General features: G+C 36.6%; 1 protein-coding gene across 2 annotated transcripts in view; it reads right to left on the reverse strand.

Annotated features, from left to right (window-relative positions):
- Nucleotides 1–18,299: 18,299 nt before the first annotated feature.
- The window catches only part of ptenb (phosphatase and tensin homolog B), a 20,275-nt gene continuing 11,718 nt past the window's right edge, over nt 18,300–26,856 (reverse strand). Inside the window, exons 6-11 of one of the 2 annotated variants that reach the window (XR_001631956.1) lie at nt 24,967–25,108; nt 22,021–22,089; nt 21,516–21,682; nt 20,302–20,523; nt 18,510–20,168; nt 18,300–18,446 (exon numbers count right to left, since the gene is read on the reverse strand). Coding sequence is in view for 1 of the 2 variants with exons in the window: in XM_016461334.1 (XP_016316820.1) it covers nt 19,992–20,168; nt 20,302–20,523; nt 21,516–21,682; nt 22,021–22,089; nt 24,967–25,108 (777 nt within the window). In the remaining variant the exon portion in view is untranslated. Of the gene's footprint in view, nt 20,169–20,301; nt 20,524–21,515; nt 21,683–22,020; nt 22,090–24,966; nt 25,109–26,856 lie in introns of both variants that reach the window. The other variant, XM_016461334.1, reaches the window with a different exon arrangement.

A 26,856-nucleotide genomic window follows, 5' to 3' on the forward strand; every position in this document is an offset into this window, starting at 1 on the left:
ACAGAGGATAGGACTGGCCACTGAGCTGTGACTGATGGCAACATGGGGGAGAACAGCCACAGGGCATCTGGAAAAGTGGGTTAACCCGTATTTGGCCCCACTGAAACTGCACAGAGCATCATAATCAGATACACGCAAAAACTCATAAACATTTGCTTACATACATGTGCTGTTTTGTTACTTATAACTAGGCTGTTCTAAAAGGCGACTAAAGCTGTATCTTAATTTGCATCCTAAGCAATGTGTTTGATATTGGAATTGTCATGGCCTGATTCATAGTATATTGAAAATTTTAAAAAGAGTGCTTGAGAACATTAATTTAAAAAGGACTACAAAAGTTTTTTTTTCTTTTGTCAAGTTATTGTCACGATATGGCGCACTAATGGCAGTAAATGTATGTACTATTATTGAATTAAATATTTAGATATATTTAAATATTTTTTAATATATAGATTTGCTAAAAGTTATATTTAACAACGTTATTGAATTATTAGTATTTTTAAAGATACTATTATTAGTAGTATTAATTTACAAAATGTCAAAAAAAATCTAATATTGGTTGATAATGGACATGGTGTTGATATATTTGGCATAATGGCTAATATTGTAAAAAAAAAAAAGTCAGCTTTACTTGATTTATTAACTGAACGATCAGTTGCTCCAGGAACCTAAATGCTGCTCTTAAAGATTTAATTCAATTCAGTTTGCTTATTTGTATAGCGCTTTTCACGATACAAATGGTTGCAAAGCAGCTTTACAGAAAATGTTAAGTTTCTTCATTATATTTAGGAGTAGGTTATTATTGGTGACTATGGCAGAAATGTACAGTAAAAATAATGCAGTTAGTTACAAATTACATGTGATCAAACAGACGGTGAACATTATTAACTGCAATGATTGCATGTTGCGATTGCGATTAAACAAAATGTGGTAGTTTTATATGTTGTTCCAGGGTTAGCATCATCTGAGGTCTTCTGAGGGGTTGGCGTCATCTCTTCTCAGGTGTTCGGTCATCTCAGATCTTCGTAAGGGTTGGATCCAGACTGAAGCTTGTGTAATTCCTAGTTGCCTCGGGATGCAACCATTTACATGATTAATAATAATTTTCATCTTAAATGGGTGATTATATGTGCATCTGCCGATTTTATACTGTGTGTGTAATGCTAAAGTAAATACATGTCCTAAGAACTTTCTTTCAAGAAAATAATCTCTAAGCAGAACTGCCAGCCTCGTGGATTATACTGTATGTATAAAGTTATTATTTTGCCATTTATTGTATCACTCAAATGTGGTAGAGGTCAGATGGGGACCGTTGTATTGATCTGACAGATGTGACGCTGCCAAACCAGAAATCAATAAAGACCTCTAAGCACCATGTGTTGTGTCATTGTAAATGCATAATACAATATTTTTACTTGAAATGATAATGTGAATCAAATTTGAACTACATCAAAATGATTTATTTGCTGCTTTCCATGTTATATTTCATCTGAAACACATTGTAAACACGCATTTAATAAAGTTGCGGATTGTAAAAATTGCAAAAGATGTTTGGCTTGCATTATCTGCACATTATTAAATTCATCATTATTCAAAAGCATCAGCAGAGCTTGCTGCATGAAAGGCCGTGACTGATAGATCTTCAGTGTACTTTCTCATCCCAAAAACATATATTTTTAGTGCATAGTGTAAGGTGAATGCAGCACTATTAAATAAATGGGTATGACTCTAAATTCTGATTGGATAACCCATGTTGCACAATGCAAATGGTTATAGTTGTTATGTTGCTTGGCAATTGTAAGCAGACTACATGTACAGCATCAAGTAACGTGTCTGTCCACAATAAAAATGAAGAAAATTCTGAACATATTTGATGTTTAATATGCATGTGGGATTTTTTTGTACCACTTGCCATGGTCATGACTAGATAGGATTAAAATATTTACATATGTCGCTTTATGCATCTGATTAACAATATTAGGCTTATAAGATAAATGACTTTGTGGAAAGATTGTTTAAGTTGATGTAACTATTATTGAACACTTTTTTCATACTGCCATTGCCATCTGTTTTGTGGTTCCATTATTGGTATGCTTTTACGTTTTAAAAAAATAAATGACATTATAAATATATCGCTTTTGTGAAACAGATTGACCCTTTCTTTCTTTTAATCTTTTTCTTTCCTCCCCCTCCAGCCACCTCTCGCTCCCACACTAAACAACACGCTCTCTGCAGACAGAGGGTCTGGTCAGCGGCCCAACAGATGGTAGTTAACAGGCTGGTTGTAAAGATACTTATTATTTTGTTTTGGGGCTAAAAGGTTCCATCTCACTGGTTGTTAATGCGGGTTATCTGAACTAAATCAGTGGTATTGTTCTACTGGCCATTTAATCTGGGTTTGCTCTCCCTGACTAAAACCTCTTTAACCCTTTCACATGCTCATGTATGTGCGTAAGACCCCCTCTGACATCCTCATTAACCCCGGCCACCACCCTCCACCCCCTGCACACTTGACCTTCAGAGCCACACTCATGTTTCTTACAAAAAAAAAAGAGAAAGAAAACGGCATTAGAGACAAGTCTGTAATGTTTAGCAGTTGTTATCCTCTAAATGTATTGAAGAAATAGTTTAATTTTCCCATGTTGTTTCAAACCCATATGCTGTTATTGTTTTGGTTAATTCTGTTCTAAACACGTGGACACCAGAGATGCAAAGTGAGGCAAAGGAACATGTATATGTACTAGCATGGTTAGCATCCTTTAAATTATGAACAGCTTTTGTATGAAAAAGACCTTGAAAAAAATCCAGTTTGACTTGTTTTCATATGGTTGATGCTCTTTCCAAACACGCACATGAGACCTACACGCTGTTTCTTTCTATTTTTGGTGCACTTGCAGTGAACTTTGAAACACACATAGATCGGGGAGGTTGTATGAATTGTCAGGGGAGTGCTGGAGTTCAGCCGGGACCCGAGTTCTTTCGGTTCGTCCTGGTTTTAAGGGCACAGAGTCATGCATAAATCCGGCTCTGTTAATCTGAAACTACTTCAGTGCTGAGTGGATGTACTGCTCATCTAGACAAAAGACAGTTTATTCTAATGTTTACGAGTGGAAAGAACATGTTTTAAAGTTGATTACATAAAATTCAAGTTTTAGAGTTTAGAAAACTTTTTTTGGCCAGTTATTCACCCATGTGTGTCTTTTTGTGATTATTTTTTTTTAATCAATGTTAACTCAATACATTTATCATTTTAAATGTTATAAATTAATTTTAAATAAATTAAGCTATTACAAATAGAATTAATTCATTCAAATTATGTTGACAAATTAATTTTTTATAAATAGTATTGAAATGCAGCGCTAAAATATGTATATGACCTGTTTAACTGTAATTTGTTTATCTAGTTTTATTTGTTTATTTACAAAATATCAAACCAAGTAGGATTTATAGACGGATTGCACAAACACGCTTTTCACAAAAGTTTGCTGAGAAGATAATGACAATCTGTTCAGAATAAACCTTTTTTTTTTTACACATCAGAAATTAGCTGATTAAGTCTGTATGAATTTCTGCTAAACCGGTTTGTTACCAAATGGTTAAAAATTATTTGTAAAACAATGTGTTTGAAAGCTCATCGGCCCCTCTAAAGAGCGTTGTAGGAAAAGGTTATTTACAATATCGTCACTATTTAGGAGTTTGAAGATAAACAGCACAAGTTCTGGCCCATTACCATCTGTAACAGTTGAACCCTCCAGTTTCTGATGGTGCTTTATGGTCTGAAGCAGACTACAACACAAACACACACATCTTTCCGTCGTGACTTTTGTGTGGTATTTATCCACCTGCAGAGGCTGTAAAGGTCTGCCGCATTGCTTCTACGCATTGCCTTCATGTGTGACTCATCCCATGACCTCTGGTAACACAGAGACAGGCAGAACAAGAGAAGCAGTGTTGGCCAACATCTCACTGACCTGAGCGGAGAGCACACAAGTATACAGGCCTCCTTCGGCCTTGTGGGGGGAAAAAAGATCCTTTTCCTTCAGCGATAGCCGGGCCAAAGCAAACAGAGCAATTGAGCAGAATAAGAAGAACACACTGAATGTACATTATTAGGTCGAACTAGTGAATGTAGAATTATCAAAAGATTTCATGTTTCCGATTATGCCTCCTTTTTGCATCTAATGAAACTAGCCAATCCAACAGCTGAGCTCAGCAAAAGATCCATGTTTAGATGTAAACATCCTTCAGTTTTGATTTATGAAGTCTTTTAACATTAAGATTTCTTTTTTGGAGTAATTTCCAGAGGTCTGTGCGTCATTACTTCTGGAGGCAGGATGAAAGCGAAGAGATTCTGTCTGTATTATTGGAATCTACATACAATCACGGCTTTACTTAAGGTTTTCCCATTTGTATGTCAAGCAGCAGCATGGGAAAATGGGAAAGCAGGCTAACATTTCATTTTGTCTTTTTTTGTTAGATCGCATTAAATACAGTATGGGTTGTTGGATACAGGTTTCTCCATCCTTGATAACTTACATGGTCAGTGTTGTTGTTTTTCCCCCCTCTGCCCTTGTTTAATTTCCACTTCCTGCTTTATTCTTGGCTTAATCCAAACGAAAGACAGCTGTGCAGCGGGGCGAGGGGGGCGGGTTATATGAGAAAAAGTGACCTCTTCAACTGTTTTAACTGATTGTGGGAACCAGTGTGTGCGGTGGTGTGTAGCACTGTCGATGCAAGGCAGCACGGCAGCTTTGTTTCCAGCCTTCTGTGTGTGAATTCTGGTCAGGTTAATGCTCTCCAGCCCAGGCTACAGGCTCACATCAAGCATTGTTTGGCAATTTAAATAATCGCAACATGCAAACTGTATAATAGCACAGCTCTAAATAAAATATTATATATATGCATACAATACTGTATACCCATGTAAAGCAATATATACTATATATCAAATCTGCTAAATGCGACTGTAAGACATTAAGATATTAAGGTATTATAAACATTAACATCATGATTTTCTGTAAAGCTATTTTGAGTGCCATACAAAGTAAATTGTAATTGTATCTTTTAACTAAAGTACTGCTAAATTCACCATGAAAAGTATGTTACTACTGCATGTACAATATGAGAGAAAGTTTATTTTTATGCTGTTAAGGGTAATGTTTATCTAATCGATAAGTTATTCAGTAAACCCATATGGCAGAAGTGTTGCTATTTGTTTACCGCTCTTTTAAAATCGAAGGAAGTGACGAAACTTTTATAAGGCAACAGGACCTAAAAAAATAAAAAGTAGCTTGAGTAAATATAGATTAAGCACCCAAGCAGTGGGAAGAAGTGAATTTCTAAAGACTTTGGGGCGAGGAAGAGAAAACAACTGACTCATTGAGTGTTCAGTGAACTTCGTATTTAAATATGGATCCTTTGTCTCTTTTTCATCTTCCCTTTCTTTGTTTTTTCCCATCCACATACAGAGTTTTTGATCAAATGCTTCTGCAAGGTCATTCCTTCATAAATAGAGAAAGAAGAAAGATTTTTATACATCCTCAGTTCATGTTGTCCATAGTGCAGTCTTGTGGAGAACTTGAAAGGCTTTGGTAGGGCTCCCCAGGGGAAGCTTCGACTCTGTGTCTGCTCTCTTCTGGCCTTGTTCTGGCTTCTTAACGGGGGGAAAAGCGACTGTAGCGTGTCCCCTCACCTCCACAGGGTCATTAAGTTCAGGGCACAGGGTGAGCCCTAAACAGGCTGGCCCAGACAGAACATCTATCTCTCCCAGCAAGGCTCTGGAGACCGCAGGGACCTTCTCCCAGATGGGCTTCAGAAGAACCCACTCCCATAGCAGATGTTACAATATTGTAGACTGGTCTTTATGTCCAACGAGTGGCTGGTCCAAGTATACTATCTCAACAACCGTTTTTGAGAATATTTACTGTACAGCACGCCTTTAAGCTAAGCTTTTAAAAACTAATGATGTACACTTCAGTCGCTAGGCTGTAACAGCATCCCGGATTCCAATATTTTAACAATTTAGAAAGATGAATTTAGATTTAACAGTTCAGAGAGGCCATGAGAGAGGATCTGTGAATGGCAGTTTAGTAGTGCAACTGATGCCAGTAGGTCACATTGATACCAACTTACTTTTTAGGGTCTTATTCAATTACTTATTCAAAAGAAGCACCTTTTTAGAAAGTATGCAATTTTTGGACGCACACCTGGTATGAATGATTTGTTTGGGAATCTGTCTGATCCAGTTCTCAAGTTTTACTACTGACTCAATGATCCATTGCCGTTAGAGGGAAAAATTAAAATGAATTATGACAACTCTCAGCCTGTTTCTATCATAGCTATTAAATGACTTCAGATGACTTGAACAAGTCATGTGGAACACTTATGTGATTTTGTGTCCTTTCTGAAAACTTTCATTGTAATTGCTTCATTTGCATGGAAAAGAGCAACCAGCACATTATTAAAAATTCACTTTTTGTGTTCCACAAATGAGAGAACGTCAGTCAGGTTCAGAATGGCATGAGGGTGAATTTTAACTTTTTGATGAAGTATCACTTTTTTTTTAAAGAAAACTCGGTAACACTTAAGTATAGGGATCAATTCTCATTATTAACTAGTTGCTTATTAGCATGTCTATAATTAAAATATTGGCTGTTTTATTAGTACTTATAAAGCACATACAAATCTGCATGACCATATTCTACATCCCTAATCCTACCCAATACCTAAACTTAACAACTACCTTCTAACCATTAATAAGCAGCAAATTAGGAGTTTATTGAGGCAAAAGTCGTGTTAATAGCGAGAATCGGACCTTAAAATAAAGTCTGACCTTAGACAGACACCTTGAGAGGTATTGGTTGCTATTAGTAAGGACATTCATATCAGGATTCTCTATTTAAAAATGACTAAACTGTATCATATTAGTTAGACCACAAAGATGGCAAAGAGATTGAATTAACTTCTAAAATATTTCAAGGACAGCCTCACACCCCTCAGACAGAGATCACTTTTAAGAGTGCAGATGAGGAAATTTGATCTACGGCTTTATTTTTGCTGCATTGAGAAGTGCAAAGCAAAGCACCGCTGTTATAAATGTTATTATATAACAGATGTAACAATCAAACAATTTAATGAAATACAAACGAAAATGCTTTTTGTCAACTTTGAGACCACACACAACCTTAGCCATCAGCAAACAATGACTATAATTTTTGTCAATAACCCCAGACTAGTTGTTTATTTGATAAAACAATAGTCTGAACATTATGTTCAGTTTGTTCTCAGCACTTTTGACAGGGAAGGACTTGATTCATTACAGATGGCTACAATAATATTTGAGGGCAAGCGTCACCAAGTCAGACCAATATTGGTGGCACAGGAGCAGCCAAATACATTGTGAACACTAAGCCTGCTAAAAATCAGTCAGTGGCGATTATATACACTGACATATTAATAATCCATAAGAAAATGCTCAAAATGAAGAAGAAAAACTGTATTTTATACACTTAGCATTTCTTATTTCTTCCTTTATTAATAACTGGACATGTAGTACACTGGTTTCATGGGATTCATTCAACATCTAAGCATTTCTCAGCTTTTCTTTGATGTTTCAAAGATCTATCTATCTATATATCTATCTATCTATCTATCTATCTATCTACACTGAACAAAAATATAAATGCAATCTATCTGTCTATCTATTTATCATCTATCTATCTGTCTATCTATCTATCTATCTGTCTATCTATTTATCATCTATCTATCTATCTATCTATCTATCTATCTATCTATCTATCTTCTATCTATCTATCTATCTATCTATCTATCTATCTATCTATCTACCTATCTATCTATCTATCTAACTACACCTTGATGATCCCAAACTCTACTGAGTATATATGTCACTTGAGGCATAATTTCATATTTTAGACACATTTTCTGAATAAATAAGCAAAAACCAAAAGGTCTTATGATTATTCCTGTTCTCCAATTCATATGAACTGACTGACCTTAAACAGCACTGTGGTGAATCACACTTAGCCTCTGTTAGAGATGAGTAAGCTCCTCATTCACCATGAGATGAGTTGCATTCAGGAGCTTTGTTTGACTTTAGGCTCACTCTGGTGTAGTCACTATTATTGCTGCCTTGCACTGGTATACATCACGGTTATCAGCATGTGAGTGTTTGTTTACCCATGCAACTATTTAGACTATCCATAGATAAAACGGAGATTACTTCTCATTACCCATGAACCTTTGTAATGCCAGAGGTGCCAGACAGACTGAGAGGTCTCCATTTTTCTGTCTTTCTGAGCTCAGCCATGTTGGCAGTGGAAGTGCTGATGACTGTGTAATGTCTTGGCTGGAGACGGAGAGGAACAAGGCCCACCTGTCTGTCTGTCTGTCAGCAGACCCTCCACTCCAGCCATCCAGCCGGCCAAGACACACTCCATAACGCTCAGGCCAGCGGCCTCTACCTGGCTTCTCTGTCTCATGCCTGTATCCAGAGCTGTGGATGAGAGGCCAGATCATATCTTTTATTGCCCTCTTGTCCCAGTCCTTCACAAGGCATCATATATGTCATAGATGAATGTGTGGTTCACAAAAAAAGTATTTTCCAATATAATATCTAAACATCCTTAAAACAAAATAAATGCACTTTTGAATTTTTTCATTAAAATATTAGAATTTATAAACTATAATTTCTATTACTATAATAATATAATCATTTTAATTACTATATTATAGTAATTATAAAACTATCATAATTTAAATGTAGATTTTTTCAGAGAATATATCTTGAATTATTGTTATCATTATTAATGCTACTACTACTACTACTAATAATAATAATAATCAGAAGTATTTTGTAGAAACATTTTCAGGGAATATATCTGAATTATGATAATAATAATAATTATTATTATTTTTGTTATTATTATTAACACTACTGCCACTAATAACGATAATAATCAGCAGTATTTTGAAAATGTTTTCAGTATTTTTAATAAACATTTTCAGGGAATACATCTTGAATTATGATGATGATGATGATGATGATGATGATTATTATTAATGCTTCTACTGCTAATAACATAATAATCAGTAGTAGCCTATTTTGTAAAAACATTTTCAGTGTATATATCTTGAATTATGATGATGATTATTATTATGGCGATGATGATTATGATAAGGAAGAAGATGATTGTATTGATTATGATGATGATTATTATTATTATTATTATTATTATTATGCTACTACTAACAATAACAATAATAATAATTGTATTGGTCATTATTTTTATATTTTATTACTAAATATTAATGTTACTTCTAATAATAAAATAATAATAATTATTATTATTATTATTATTATTATTATGCTTAAAACAAAAACAGTGGAGTGAGACAAATGTATTGTGCAAAATATAAATACTTTAGAGGGAAAAAAAGTTCTTGCTTTAAGAATGTTTAAATGTTTTTACTGGAAAACAAGACAAAAATACTGATCAAGAAAACAAATGTCAGTGTTCTGGAGTATTCAGAATGGAAGTGTTGTGTATTGGTATGTCACAGTTTTATCATGTATGTGAGACCCGACCGCAGCATGCTGTAAGTACAAACACCGTCTGACGCTGGTCTTCATGCTGGAAGACACTGAAGTAAATGCAACTTATGCAAGACTGTCCGACAGCACATCTCACAATGAGACGCTTGTGACAGGCTGGAAACAGTCAATTCTGTTTCATTCTTTTATTTGCAGCCGTCTTCGAGTCTAATGTGGGGGGGGGGGAAATACATTTAAAGCAGCAAGTTTCTTTTTGCCATTTTCTTAACTTCAAGAAAGGGCATGATTTTTCACACAAAATTACTTTCACAGAAAGTACCACTTTCTATTTAAGCAGACTTTCCCCAGTTCCCAAAGAGCAGAGTTTTCCCCTCTCTGTAGTTACTAAGGCAGGAGCGTGTGGGAGGCGGTTATGTCATGCTCCTCTTGGGGAGTTACCATGCTGCTGGTGTTGTTAGGTAACTGCGGCACAGCCCTGAGCTTCACTCAGTTTCACTGAAAAGAAAAACAGGACTTCAAATCCATCTGTTACATCTGATGATCAGGGCCACGAGTGGAAAACATACCGCAGAACCAGCCCTGCCATCAGGTCTGCCTGTTTAACTCCTTTCTAAATGTGACTCAATTATCCGCCGGTTATAAAATTCCTGATGTTCATGCATTTTTTGTTTTCAAGGGTCGTCAGGACCCTTCATGTCAGACCTGCGCATGGGAGCATCAAATGACATGAATGTACTCTGTGTGTAAAAACAAAACAATGCAGATATGTGTCTGAGAAAGAGAGAAATAAAGCGAAAGCGTGACACTGTGATTCATCACGAGATTGTCAAGCATGGCAGATAATAGCCATCATGACATGGTCACAATGTGAATGTGGAAGGGGAGGCGGTGTTGAAACATTTACTTCTCCTTTTGATTTCTGTCCTGAGCTGAGAGTGTCCTGGGTCACTGCCGTCTCCCCCTATCAGCCACAGGATAAAGCGGACTATGTATTACACAACATGGCCACAAATTGTATCCTATTCCCTTTTTTAAAGCATTAAAGGCACAAATGTTACTTTGTTACGATAATTATTTGATGTGTTAGAACAGAATCTGTTATTTAACCCTGAATGAACATGAATAGTAGTGTGTTAAACTTGCCCCCTCTTAGAGTAAAAATTTTCTGTCTCACCTTAAGATGTCTTTAACGAACAATTCAAATTATAAATTTAAATAATCATAGCAATATTTTGTATAAATAAATAAACAGATAAATAACATGAGAACGGATCTTGAATTAGGATTATTTTTATGATGATAATCATTATTATTACTAACAGTAGTACTTTATTATTTTTATTATTCTTATTATTATTATACTTAAAACAGTTTGCCAATGGGGTAAAACAAGTTCAACAAGTATATTATGCAAAATGCTAATATTTTATGGAAAAAAAAATAAATGAAGAAATAAAAGAAACTTGTTTTAATGATGTTTAGATGTTTTATCGGTAAACAACAAAAACGTACTGATCTTGAAAAATATTTTTTTAGTCTAGAATGAGAGAGTTGAGGGTTTCGTATTAAAAGAGTAGATCGTTGTATTTGTTATATAGGTTACACTTTATTTTGATAGTCCACTTTAGATATTTTACTAACTATAAGTAACTTTGCAACTACATGTCAACTAATTCTCATTAATTTGCAACTACATGTCTGCTAACTCTCAGAGTAGACTGTTAGGTTAGGTTTAGGGTTTGTAGAATAAGTTGACACATGCAACATACTGACTATGAGAAACTTTGCAAGTATATGTTGTGGACCCATCAAAATAAAGTGTTAGAAGATATTAAGCAGACAGTCTGCTAATACTCTAATGACTGCTAGTTGACATGTAGTTGCAAAGTACTGTTAGTAGAATGTCTAAAATGGACTATCAAAATAAAGTGTTACCGTTATATATTATATTATTATTATAAAAACAATTTGCTAATGGGGTAAGATGTGAACAGTAATAATGAAATGTAGCCTATATCTCGGAGTAGCAGCTTATTTGAGTCACACGTGTCCCAGACAGAGCGAAGATCTCTCATTATTGAAATTTAAAGGGGATTCTGTATTTAATTATATTTAACATAGTGCTTGATGGTGAAAACCTGATGAAAACAAACCTCGACTTGAAACCTTGAAGAATAACATCCTAAATTCAAATGATTTCTTCTTAAGGGTTTGTCACGCCACATTAATTTCAAACAGCAGACACGGCGCTATCAAAGATGAGCGAAGACGACAAGCTCATCAGTCTGTACATTAAACCAATTTCTCTTGGAAATGAGTGAGATTCATGCACGCAGGTTATGTAAGCAGCGTCTCTGCGGCTCCTGTAGGTCCGACAAGGCCTTTATTTATAGATAACAGGGTAGAAGGGTAAATCAGAGGTCATCTCCAGTCAGGCTCCAGACACAAAGTGTGGTTTGAGGTTTTAACTTGGATCTCTTTTTAAACCTAATAGAGATATATTTAAAATCAAAGTTTATTCTCTGGGCACAAAGATGTATCCCATACGGCAGTTTATTTACAGAAGGTTATAAATATTTCTTCATTCTGTCGAGAAAATCTAAATAGTCCCCAAGAGCAGTTTTAGAGACGTTAAAGAGAGAAAGGGGGGGAAAAAACAGAACTACATTCGTTTTCCTGAATTTTTTCTCAGCTGACATGAAAAGCACCTTCAGCATGAGACTGAAGTCATGAGTTCAGCCAGAACTAGAGCTGTAATGGGCAGCTGGCAACAAAAACCATGAGGCCTACTCAAGTAAAACAGTCATCACACTAATGCATTTGGCCAGAAAAGGCAAGACTAGATTACCCAACAGAATGTTCATATGAGTGAGATAATCATTTAATTTCAGTAACAAGTATACACGTACTTGAGTGAAAACTGATGATTTGTGTTCATGAATATGAACATTACAGCTTAAATTTAGGGCTCCTTGAAGGAATATTCCAAGTTCAATACTCAATTGACAGCTATTGTTAAACATTTCTTGATAATCACAATTAATTTAAACTCTTTTCTTTTTATAGTCTTGATAATCACAATTAATTTAAACTCTTTTCTTTTTTCTAGAAAAAAAATCTAGGTTGCAATGAGAAACTTACAATGCAAATGAATGGGGCCAACTTGTAAGTTTAAAAATAAACATTGTTTATACAGTGAGTATATGATAACATTATTGCAGTGTGAAAGAATCAATTACTAAACTTGTGAAACGCATAAAGTTTTAAAGGGGTCATATGATGCGATTTCAATTTTTCCTTTCTCTTTGGAGTGTTACAAGTTCTTGGTGCATAAAGAAGATCTGTAAATTTGCGAAGACTAAAGTCTCAAATCCAAAGAGATATTCTTTATAAAAGTTAAGAGTTAACCACGCCTACCTAAAACGGCTCGTTCTAACACGCCCCCACATGTCTACGTCACAATGTGGGAAGATTTGCATAACACCGCCCAAATGTTCACGCAAAGAAAGAAGGCTTAACTTTTATTCTTGTGTAGTATTGTTGCTGCCACCACCATGTCGTGAAGACGCACGCGTGTGTGTGTTTGTGTTTAGTTGTGAAAGCGTTTGGTCTTCCAAAAGAGGACGATATCTGCTTCGTCATGCCTAGAGCTGATCCTTGCTGGTCGCTGAGGAAATACATCAACGTCGTGCTGTGGATCGCTGGGTCGGCTTTCACCGTGGACGAAGCGGAGTACAGCCCGGGGTTGTCACATGTGGTTGCCGCAAGCCCGCCGGCCGCTCATCTGTAAATTTGCGAAGACTAAAGTCTCAAATCCAAAGAGATATTCTTTATAAAAGTTAAGAGTTAACCACGCCTACCTAAAACGGCTCGTTCTAACACGCCCCCACATGTCTACGTCACAATGTGGGAAGATTTGCATAACACCGCCCAAATGTTCACGCAAAGAAAGAAGGCTTAACTTTTATTCTTGTGTAGTATTGTTGCTGCCACCACCATGTCGTGAAGACGCACGCGTGTGTGTGTTTGTGTTTAGTTGTGAAAGCGTTTGGTCTTCCAAAAGAGGACGATATCTGCTTCGTCATGCCTAGAGCTGATCCTTGCTGGTCGCTGAGGAAATACATCAACTTCGCGCTGTGGATCGCCGGATCGGCTTTAGAGGAGAAACAATAATGTACAGTATGTGGAAAATCATGTGTTTTTTTAACCTTAAACCGCATAAACACATTTCATTACACCAAACACACACAATAATGTTCTTTTTAGCAACATCATATAACCCCTTTAAAACTTAAATAATACACAAAATAATTTAAAGAATACACTAAGTTCTCCATAACCTTGATTTTTGCTTCTCATAACTTTGAGAATGAGGGTCAAAATACATTTTTGTGGTAATCAACAAATGCTACAGAAACCTAATGCCATGCAACTACGAATTCAGATTGACAAATATCGAAAGCTGTCAAAAACAATAAACTGACAAGAATGAGACTTTATTGGATTTATGAGGAGTTTATAACACTAAGATAAAGGGTAGTTTACACATACAATTACAAACAAACGTGATTTGTATGAGCAACGATTACCTGTACAATAGTTCATATATGGTTGGTTTGTGTATTCTCAGTGCATAGGCATTACACACAGAGCAACTGTTGCACAGCACAATAGTATCTGAACAGGCTGAAACGGAGTAAGGCTGTTTTCTTAAGAGACTGAAAATATACCGCGTTTACATTACGTGAACGTAAAAACCCTCTGGGGAGAAGAATGATTTCTAATGGAGCATGGCCAAAGTCCAAAGGGCCCCCTGCTGCAATAGCTGGACGATTTAGTGCACAGTACCACCCCATCTATCCATCCAACCGTCCGCATGCATGACACGGTGTCCGACGACAGTTTTTAAAGCGAGTACTTTTTCTTTAACTGTAAACGAGAGGCACTTTGTGGCAACCACAGGCATCATAACAACATATTGCACAAATCAGCTAAGAAAGAGTGACGTGAAACATATACACTGGCACCTTGAAGACGTTTTGTTTTTCATTAAAGCTGAAAATTTATTTTTCATGCTGCCTGTGAGCTCCACACACCCGTGCCACGTACAAGATGTCTGAGGGTCTGCGTATAAAGGTACTGTGGCTAAATTGTCAAAATGTCAAGGGATGCGTCTCGTTGCAGAGACGATCTGAGGCTTAAAAGGATAGTTCACCTAAAAATGAACATTCATCATTTACTCATGCGCTAAAAAAAAATATCTGGTGGTGGAATTGCTAGTAAATGTCATAAATAACTACTAAGAAATGGCACGTAACAATTAAATTTGAAATTAATTCTAAAGACTGAAATAGTATTTTCTTGTCAAATATACTCCATTTTTACAGTGTGTTGTTCCAAACCTGTATTTGTCCATATAATAAAATGAATGGTGGAACCCAATTGACTTTCATTGTGTGGACATTCTGACAACAGCTGAAACATTCTTCAAAATATCTTGTTTTTGTTCATACGGGTTTGGAAAGACGCAAGGGTGAGTAAATGACAGAATATTTGGGTGAACTATCCTTTTAAGTTCAAGTTCATCATGTGATACTCTTCAGTAGAGTCACACATTAAACCGCTAAACATTTAAAACACATCAGCGTACATTTAGAGGGACTATGGGAAATACCTGCAGAGGGTCATTGCCAGAATGTGAACGAATACTTTCGTAAATAGTCGCTTTATTCTTTTTTTTTTTTTTTTACTATTTTATGCTTTCTTTAAAAAGAACTTCAGTCAATAAAAACACATTTGATTCTATTGGGATGCACAGAGACAATATTAACGTCTTTTCATTTCACCTCTATTCTACTACTTTTGATTTCTGTAAAGTATTTCCAGAAAAAAAATTAAAATACTGTGGACCGCTGACTGAAACCCTGCAAAGACCTGTAACAGTGCAAATGTCTAGTACAATATGTTGCTCTATTATAGTAGCTTTAAATAAGTCAGTGCTTGGGCAGAATGGTAGGTATCAAAGCAGTAGAAGAGTAAGCATTGTCAACTTCAAGTAAGGCAAAGAATACCTCCCGTGGGCCCTGCCTCCTCCTCTGAACACAAAGAAAATCATAACACAAAAATGATTAAGCTTAATTTTGGCAGGTTTTCAGTGATGTGATCAAATGTAAACAAAATGAGAATCCTTGATAGGCTTGCTTTTATTCCTGGATTGGTTAGTGTACAATCTCATAAAGGAAGGCCCAGTCTCCTCCTCATGTCAGGGAAACGTATTCTTTCTCTAAAGGAAGGCGAGATGTACGGTGTGCAGTGGGCTGGTGAGAAGAGTGAAGCCTGAACGTTAACAGTACAAGAAAGGCAGCTTACTCACTACCCTTAGTGAAGATTCTTGCCCAAGAGACTGAGAAAGTTTTATTTTTTTTTTATTTTTTGGTCTGGCCACAGCCAGATGTTAAAAAAAGATTTGGCATGCTTAAAAGAAAAAATGTACAGTATGTGGAAAATCATGTGTTTTTTTAACCTTAAACCGCATAAACACATTTCATTACACCAAACACACACAATAATGTTCTTTTTAGCAACATCATATAACCCCTTTAAAACTTAAATAATACACAAAATAATTTAAAGAATACACTAAGTTCTCCATAACCTTGATTTTTGCTTCTCATAACTTTGAGAATGAGGGTCAAAATACATTTTTGTGGTAATCAACAAATGCTACAGAAACCTAATGCCATGCAACTACGAATTCAGATTGACAAATATCGAAAGCTGTCAAAAACAATAAACTGACAAGAATGAGACTTTATTGGATTTATGAGGAGTTTATAACACTAAGATAAAGGGTAGTTTACACATACAATTACAAACAAACGTGATTTGTATGAGCAACGATTACCTGTACAATAGTTCATATATGGTTGGTTTGTGTATTCTCAGTGCATAGGCATTACACACAGAGCAACTGTTGCACAGCACAATAGTATCTGAACAGGCTGAAACGGAGTAAGGCTGTTTTCTTAAGAGACTGAAAATATACCGCGTTTACATTACGTGAACGTAAAAACCCTCTGGGGAGAAGAATGATTTCTAATGGAGCATGGCCAAAGTCCAAAGGGCCCCCTGCTGCAATAGCTGGACGATTTAGTGCACAGTACCACCCCATCTATCCATCCAACCGTCCGCATGCATGACACGGTGTCCGACGACAGTTTTTAAAGCGAGTACTTTTTCTTTAACTGTAAACGAGAGGCACTTTGTGGCAACCACAGGCATCATAACAACATATTGCACAAATCAGCTAAGAAAGAGTGACGTGAAACATATACACTGGCACCTTGAAGACGTTTTGTTTTTCATTAAAGCTGAAAATTTATTTTTCATGCTGCCTGTGAGCTCCACACACCCGTGCCACGTACAAGATGTCTGAGGGTCTGCGTATAAAGGTACTGTGGCTAAATTGTCAAAATGTCAAGGGATGCGTCTCGTTGCAGAGACGATCTGAGGCTTAAAAGGATAGTTCACCTAAAAATGAACATTCATCATTTACTCATGCGCTAAAAAAAAATATCTGGTGGTGGAATTGCTAGTAAATGTCATAAATAACTACTAAGAAATGGCACGTAACAATTAAATTTGAAATTAATTCTAAAGACTGAAATAGTATTTTCTTGTCAAATATACTCCATTTTTACAGTGTGTTGTTCCAAACCTGTATTTGTCCATATAATAAAATGAATGGTGGAACCCAATTGACTTTCATTGTGTGGACATTCTGACAACAGCTGAAACATTCTTCAAAATATCTTGTTTTTGTTCATACGGGTTTGGAAAGACGCAAGGGTGAGTAAATGACAGAATATTTGGGTGAACTATCCTTTTAAGTTCAAGTTCATCATGTGATACTCTTCAGTAGAGTCACACATTAAACCGCTAAACATTTAAAACACATCAGCGTACATTTAGAGGGACTATGGGAAATACCTGCAGAGGGTCATTGCCAGAATGTGAACGAATACTTTCGTAAATAGTCGCTTTATTCTTTTTTTTTTTTTTTACTATTTTATGCTTTCTTTAAAAAGAACTTCAGTCAATAAAAACACATTTGATTCTATTGGGATGCACAGAGACAATATTAACGTCTTTTCATTTCACCTCTATTCTACTACTTTTGATTTCTGTAAAGTATTTCCAGAAAAAAAATTAAAATACTGTGGACCGCTGACTGAAACCCTGCAAAGACCTGTAACAGTGCAAATGTCTAGTACAATATGTTGCTCTATTATAGTAGCTTTAAATAAGTCAGTGCTTGGGCAGAATGGTAGGTATCAAAGCAGTAGAAGAGTAAGCATTGTCAACTTCAAGTAAGGCAAAGAATACCTCCCGTGGGCCCTGCCTCCTCCTCTGAACACAAAGAAAATCATAACACAAAAATGATTAAGCTTAATTTTGGCAGGTTTTCAGTGATGTGATCAAATGTAAACAAAATGAGAATCCTTGATAGGCTTGCTTTTATTCCTGGATTGGTTAGTGTACAATCTCATAAAGGAAGGCCCAGTCTCCTCCTCATGTCAGGGAAACGTATTCTTTCTCTAAAGGAAGGCGAGATGTACGGTGTGCAGTGGGCTGGTGAGAAGAGTGAAGCCTGAACGTTAACAGTACAAGAAAGGCAGCTTACTCACTACCCTTAGTGAAGATTCTTGCCCAAGAGACTAAGATGTTTTTTTTTGTTGTTTTTTTTGGTCTGGCCACATCAGCCAGATGTTAAAAAAGATTTGGCATGCTTAAAAGAAAAGTATACATTTAAATATTCTCATATATAGGGCTTTAATATTTCTGACGCAAGCACAAGACTGTGTAAAATCCGTAGCTGCACTATGCTCATTCCAAAGGGAACGAGGCCTGTTCAAGAATAAGAAAAGAAAAAAAAAACTAACTAGCTAGTGAGGGACATCAAATTGTTAGAAACTAACAATGCACCACAGTGCGTTTGAATGCTTGCACCATGAGGTTCTTTGCTCCAAAATGACTGTACTATACATTGAGAGTTTAGTTTAGCAAGCACCATTGCTGGATAAATGATCCAGATTTCATTAGATCATGCACGATAAAGCTGCAAACATGTTATAGGGAGCCAAAAATCTGATGTCCGACACAGCCAGGAAGAAAGAAAAACAATGTAAACGCTGTTGAAATCTAATCAAAACTTGCATCCAAGATTGATACATTCAGAAAAGGGCTTCTCCATATTGACATGCATTACGCGAGATCACCATCAAACCCGCTCTGACCAGAGATCGCTGTAGTGAACAGTGGCCACAGAGCCCTCAAGCAAGATTGATCCGTATCCCACAACATACTGAAGAGGAATTTTAGGACTGACGCTACCTTGAGCTCAAAGCATGACCCTTTAAGAAGTCAAACAGAAAACAAAAGCATTCTGTGAGAGCTGATTTAAACAAGTGCCAATTTTGAAAGGGAAACTTGTAAATGATATAAATGAAGTGCCACTGAATGTCTGTTTAGAAATTAAAATCCCATCTGCAGAAGAACGAGTGAAGGCAATTTCTTCTTCCTAAATACAATCAAATTGTAAATGACTTTAGAAACCTTTTTTTTTTTTTTTAGAAAAACATTGTATACTATTTATTTGACAACATGGAAACTGATTCCAATAACATGCACACCTTCGATCAACATTATTGCAACACTGGTTTCCCTGTTGTGTTGTACGTATATTTGCATTAAAAAAAGTAGTAATAATAATTATAATAATACATGGTGGAGCTATATGTTGTGTTTTCTGCCAAGGTGTCATGTAGTTTAGTAGAATCATTACCACTTCCATTCTAGTAGTAGTAGTAATAATGATGAAAGCAGACTAAAAAATGGCAAGAGACGCAGTTTTCACTGCACAGCAGAGCCCAACTGACACGTGGCGGCCTTCCAGCAGCATGAGTAGCGTTTCACAGTAGGTAGGACAGACTAGAGAAGGACAGACATGGGGGCATTAATGTTGATTAAAGCACTGGCCTAGGTTTCAACAGGTTGATGGAGCAGCGAATTCTGAACTCCACTGAATTTCTCCCATAAACGATCTCCCATCCTGACTGGGTTTCCTTTCTCGTGTTACGGCATGAACATGTATTTACATAATAGCTACTGACGCTGTTTTCCACGGAACATCAGTGTTGATACTTCATGGAGCAGGGTGAATGAACAAAATAAAAACTGGTCAGCATTTTTGTCCCTACAACTGGTGGCATTTGTGTGACGTGTGTCCCAATTCTGCTTGGGGGGGAAAAAAAAAAAAAAACGGGGTGGAAAAACGTACTTGCTTTCAGTTCATATTCAAGTTTTCTCCTTTATACAACTCTATTAAGTATGGTTTCTTTTTTCTTCCCATAAAAATATTTCAAACTTTAGTAATCTGTTCTTCATCATACTGTTCATTTTCAGGGTCCGAGTCTGTTGTGTCCGAATACCGGTAATGGTCCGGTTCATTATCGCTAACATCTGGTGTTACAGATGTAGAAGTGCTGGCCTCCGAGTTGGATGGTTCCTCCACTGGCTTTGTGAAGTACAGCTTCACCTAAAGGGAAAAAACATTTTAGCCATTTGAACATTTGTAAACTGGTGGTAGGCTCATTTGGATGAGCCTGCCAGCAGTTTAACACCTTAATGAACAGCAATTGGAAGGCGATGAGCAAAAGTGCTTAACACACCTTGAAGTTTGGAGAGAAGTATCTGTTGGCTTTATCCTTATTGGCTTTATCCAAGTTGTTCTTGGTTAAAGTCAGGATTAGATAATCCTTGTCATTCTCTCCCCGTTCCGTGGTTTGGATCCCATCCCGTTCCTTCACTAAACCTCCGTTTTCAACCTTCTCCAAGCTTTCCTCTGGTCCAGGGATGAAGAAGGTGTTCACCCAGAAGTGAAACATCTTATCCTGGTTAACAAAAACAAATCATATTATAAAATAAGGCTTCATTTACAACTCAAGTTTTTATTTGTATATCGCTTTCACAAAACATATTATTTCAAAGCATCTTTAGAAGTTCATTATGGTAATGTTTATAATAGCCTTATAATCCACACTGAGCAGTTTAGTGTTCAGTTTACAATGATATAAACAATTGGTCAATTGAGATTTGCCTTGTAATATCTGTTCTGACATGAGACTTAAAAGACATAATTAATAATCTCAGATACAGCCTGTGGTTTACACCCATCCCTTTCATTAAAGTATTTAAGTCAATATATAATTAGGGGGGAAAAAGTAGAAATGACTATATGGTTATGTAATATATAATACATTAAACTCAAATGTCCAGAAAAAATAACTACATAATGATATATCATTACTGTGATATATTATTACTCATGCTACGATAAGATTTTTTCATACCGCCCAACCCTGTTAGAAGCCATTTTGGTGCTGATGCCAGACTTACTCATTTGTTATGAATAATCTTATCTTTTGCTTCAATCAAGTTCAAAATAAAAGTTATTGTAATAAATTGAGATTAAGTACCTTATTTGTATTTATTCATTTTCATTTGCCTCCATTTGTAGCATTTAGAGCACATTTATCACTAAATAATCAAAAGAATTTATATATTTTTTTATAAAGCATAATATATGCCATTATATTCCATATGCTAAAACAACATTTAGGTTGAATTTCAAGCATAATAAGCACTATACTGTGATCTATACTGATACCATGATATAAATTATTCATACTGTGATCAGATTTAGGACATACGACCCACTCTTACCACAAAATTCCATCCCTAAAAAAACTGCATGAAATACTGAAGTAAAAATTCATCTTAATCCTCACTCATAACTAACATTACATTTACTACTATGCAGCTATAAAGTAAAGCAATAATGATCTGTAAGAGCACTATGGGCCATTTGGGAACTGACACATACCTTTTTCATCATCTTGTTCTGCTTGTGGAAGAACTCCACCTTGATGTCTCCACACACAGGCAGCAGCTGCGGAAAATCAAAGTACATGTACTTCTCCTCTCGCCTTGTGTGCGCTGGGTTAGACGTGTGGATTTTCACCTTCAGCTGGTACACCACAAACTGAGGATCTGCAAAATAAAACAATGTGTAATTGCTCTACCAGCCTTGTGCGACAAACAAAATGTGAGCTTATGCATATCTGTTAACATAAAACAGAAGAAAAGCATAGAGGAAAACAACAGGATAGAAACAGCAGAAATATTGATACAGAAAAGACAAAATAACAGTGGCACGCTAAGGGCCCTATTCTGAGAACAGCTGACCCTGGAACACGCTTCCCATCTCCCTTACCCAAAAGTGGCGCTAGCAGCTTTTACTTGAACATGGCAAACACATTTTACAGAGCAACACTGGCTAGGCTAACAGAACTGAAAATGAGAAACATTTTAGAAAAAGCTGATGTTACCCCAATGCCAATTGGTTTTTCTGAACCCATGCGGAATCTGCTCACTCTTGCTTTTTACAGCAGAATCCCCTTGGAGAAAAAGAAGGAGATTAAAGACTGTCCAGTGGCCTGGCCAGAGCAAGAGCAAGAGAGGGCACTGAGGGGAAGAAACGTTTAAACAGAGCTAAAACACAACACACACTCATGCAACACACAGAGCTAGACTGGGCTGAACTAAAATATTAATGGCCATCAAAGACACTATGGAGGAAACCATAAGTGCAACACCACTGGGAAGCCCTCCTGCAGTGAGCTACACTCTTAAATAAATAAATAAATAAATAAAATTCACATAACAGACGTTACAAACATACAAGTACAAAAATAAAATATAATGGAGGATAAAGTTCAGATTTCACACAGCAGGTTGTCTAAAGCATTATGAATGATCCTGTCCAGAAGCTGTGGACCACGTAGAGCAGGCTTGGTCAATGTCACCAAGAGTGTGTTCAGAATAGGGCCCGGAGGAGGTACAGTCAGAGACAGAGAGACATGGAAGCTACAGCGCCACTGGACAAACTCGCACTCCAGGTAAAATATCGGCCTGGAATATCTTTACACTTTCCTGACACTTTTCTTTGAAGACATCAAGACCAAGTGGCTAAAGCACATTTAATACTCCTGGATACATTAGGTCTATCTGGATAAAGGTTAAACGTCTAGGTGCATAGAAAAAGCAGGAGTTTGAATTTGGAGAGAAGATTTTACAGCAGTTGAAGCAAAAAGGAAAGCCGCGAGCAGCCGTGAACACTGCGTGTGAAAGCAGTCTCTCAGCACAGTTACGATGAAGAAGAAAAACAGCACAACAGTCTTCAACATTGTTAATGAGAAATGTTTTTTTAGCTCCAAATCAGCAAATCTTAGAATGATTTCTGAAGGATCATGTGACACTAAAGTACATTTTACAATACGGTAGAAATTCATGATGGTAATGTTAATAAAACCTTAATGCCCAATTGTCCACATTTAGCGGTTTATAGCAGGGCAATAGAATAGAGACAGTTTAACTTTGGTGTGATTTACCATGTGCATCTAACTGAAACAGACCCAGACCTTTGTGACTGGCACATCCTATGTGAAACTGCCAGCAGTTAGAAATGCATGTGCTCATGTTGCATTTGTGTGGTAAATACTAATGCTTTCAAGGGCCTCCAACTCACCTATCCACCACGCACCAACTTAAAACGAAGTTTTAAACATTGCCGGTTACACGTAAAAGAAAATAATGCCTAATCACAAAATTGGAAAAAGTCCATATTTGTCACAAAAGACACATGCAAGATACAAGTAATACCAGGTGTTAACACCAATATGTCTCACCTGAGCACAAGATTGAATAGCCCGAAACGGATGACAATACAAAGTATAAACAAGTGTCAGAAAGAAGAAAAAAAAAGAGAAAGAAAGAAAGAGAGCTCACTTACTGCAGGTCCCTCCACTGAACATAGGCACAGTCTCAAACACCATCTTGTGAAACAGCAAGGCCACTGGTTTGTACTCCAGCTTATTCTTCAGAAGGTAGCTATAGTAGTACACATATCGCCTCTGACTGGGAATAGTCACTCCCTGTGAAACGGCAAACCTGCAGTGTTAATGCAAACGTCTCCGCCTCAACAACACAACACATTTACATCATACTTCTGTAAAAGGGTGCAGCAGTTGGGTTCCAGAAGTAAAAAAATCCCACCCCTTTACTCCAAATGGGAATTGATTTTTAACAATTACTTATAAACCTTTAAAAGTGACCTACAAGGTTGTTAATTTATGTTATATGCTTTTGTTGATGCCATCAACCCACGTTGTTCTAAATTAATTTTTTAGTAATCATTTAACAGAATTCCTGGTTTAAACAAACTACATGACCCATGATACTGCCAAGAAATCTCAACCAATCAGAGAATCTAAATAAGCAAACCGTGCCCAAGGGCTACATAGCGCCCACCCACACATAAAGCACTGTGAAAGACGTAATAGAGTCAGTCTCCCTAAGCTATCAAACTCAGGGCTCCAGACTCATTCTTCCCACTGGTCACTCTTTTGCGACTAACTTTCTCAGTTGGACGCACAAGAACATCATTTATTTGTTTGCGCTACAACATGGGATTAATCAAAGCATGCTTTATCATAGTTTATAGCTATATGGAAAATACATGTATAAATGGAGGACAAAATCTTTCACTGAAACCACAATGAATGGTAAGGCTATTTTACACAGGATGTTAAAGTAAAAATTAAAATAAATTACAAAATGTTTAACAAAAACGAATAAGATGAGGCATGGCATACACCACATGCTGTAACCTATTATATATCGACTAATAAATTACAGAACGTTTAGCAAACACTGAGGAATCAAATAAAAATAAAATAAAAGAGCCTCATGGCGTAACGCGAGGTAAATAGCAAAGATAACAAGCATTTTAAAACGAAAACAAAAAGAAAAGTAAAACTAAACCTGCTGTCGGTGATGGTGCTTGCATGTTTTCCCCCACATGAATATCAATATGTTCACCCTCTCTGGTTTAAGAAGCGGTCTTTTACTTTACTTTAGCTTGAAAACCATCCATCGTTTCCTCAATATTCGCGGTGCCCATGTTGCATTTGTGTGGTAAATACTAATGCTTTCAAGGGCCTCCAACTCACCTATCCACCACGCACCAACTTAAAACGAAGTTTTAAACATTGCCGGTTACACGTAAAAGAAAATAATGCCTAATCACAAAATTGGAAAAAGTCCATATTTGTCACAAAAGACACATGCAAGATACAAGTAATACCAGGTGTTAACACCAATATGTCTCACCTGAGCACAAGATTGAATAGCCCGAAACGGATGACAATACAAAGTATAAACAAGTGTCAGAAAGAAGAAAAAAAAAGAGAAAGAAAGAAAGAGAGCTCACTTACTGCAGGTCCCTCCACTGAACATAGGCACAGTCTCAAACACCATCTTGTGAAACAGCAAGGCCACTGGTTTGTACTCCAGCTTATTCTTCAGAAGGTAGCTATAGTAGTACACATATCGCCTCTGACTGGGAATAGTCACTCCCTGTGAAACGGCAAACCTGCAGTGTTAATGCAAACGTCTCCGCCTCAACAACACAACACATTTACATCATACTTCTGTAAAAGGGTGCAGCAGTTGGGTTCCAGAAGTAAAAAAATCCCACCCCTTTACTCCAAATGGGAATTGATTTTTAACAATTACTTATAAACCTTTAAAAGTGACCTACAAGGTTGTTAATTTATGTTATATGCTTTTGTTGATGCCATCAACCCACGTTGTTCTAAATTAATTTTTTAGTAATCATTTAACAGAATTCCTGGTTTAAACAAACTACATGACCCATGATACTGCCAAGAAATCTCAACCAATCAGAGAATCTAAATAAGCAAACCGTGCCCAAGGGCTACATAGCGCCCACCCACACATAAAGCACTGTGAAAGACGTAATAGAGTCAGTCTCCCTAAGCTATCAAACTCAGGGCTCCAGACTCATTCTTCCCACTGGTCACTCTTTTGCGACTAACTTTCTCAGTTGGACGCACAAGAACATCATTTATTTGTTTGCGCTACAACATGGGATTAATCAAAGCATGCTTTATCATAGTTTATAGCTATATGGAAACGAAAGTGGTTAACATTCAAAAACCCGTTCTTATTCATCAGTAGTATTATTTGTGATTTGAATTTTGTGAACGGGAGATCCTCTTTTGCTGTGTTATAAGCCGGGCTTCGGATGATTTCACTTTCGAATTCGTGATCTTGTTGTCACGTTTTACAAGAAAAGATAATTGTCTGTTTTGCTTACATACTGTACATCTAGGACTAAAACAAAAGATGGATTCATTATTATTCTTAATTAAAAAACACAACAACAATAAAACCGTATGATACAATGACAAACTAGCTTACAAAGCATTTATTAACAAAAACGAATAAGATGAGGCATGGCATACACCACATGCTGTAACCTATTATATATCGACTAATAAATTACAGAACGTTTAGCAAACACTGAGGAATCAAATAAAAAAAAAAAAGAGCTTACATTCCTCTTTTGCTGCGTTATAAGTCAGGCTTTGGGTGCTTTCACTTTCAAATTCGCGATCTTGTTACGTTTTACAAGAAAAGATAATTGTCTGTTTTGCTTACATATACCTTTCACTTTTTAAGACTAAAACAAAAGATGGATTCATTGTTATTCTTAATTAAAAAGCACAACAACAATAAAACAGTAAGATACAATGACAAATTAGCTTACAAAATGTTTAACAAAAACGAATAAGATGAGGCATGGCATACACCACATGCTGTAACCTATTATATATCGACTAATAAATTACAGAACGTTTAGCAAACACTGAGGAATCAAATAAAAAATAAAATAAAAGAGCCTCATGGCGTAACGCGAGGTAAATAGCAAAGATAACAAGCATTTTAAAACGAAAACAAAAAGAAAAGTAAAACTAAACCTGCTGTCGGTGATGGTGCTTGCATGTTGCATGTTTTATGAATATCAATATGTTCACCCTCTCTGGTTTAAGAAGCGGTCTTTTACTTTACTTTAGCCTTTAGCTCATCCATCGTTTCCTCAATATTCGCATCATTTTTGCTGCGCGCACCTTCGCGCTTGTGCTGACGCGGCGAGTATAAACCAGGCTCTACACTCGAATCACTCGAATCGTCAAAAAAGTAGCGCGGTTTCGTTATGCTTTCAGTTTCGTTTGATGTTTCTCACATGCAGCACATGCAGCGCGCTTATGAGTTAAACAATGCGGTGGTCGCGCCAGTGC

This window comes from Sinocyclocheilus anshuiensis, unplaced genomic scaffold, assembly GCF_001515605.1.
Source record: "Sinocyclocheilus anshuiensis isolate Anshui unplaced genomic scaffold, SAMN03320099.WGS_v1.1 scaffold220, whole genome shotgun sequence".
NCBI lineage: Eukaryota > Metazoa > Chordata > Actinopteri > Cypriniformes > Cyprinidae > Sinocyclocheilus > Sinocyclocheilus anshuiensis.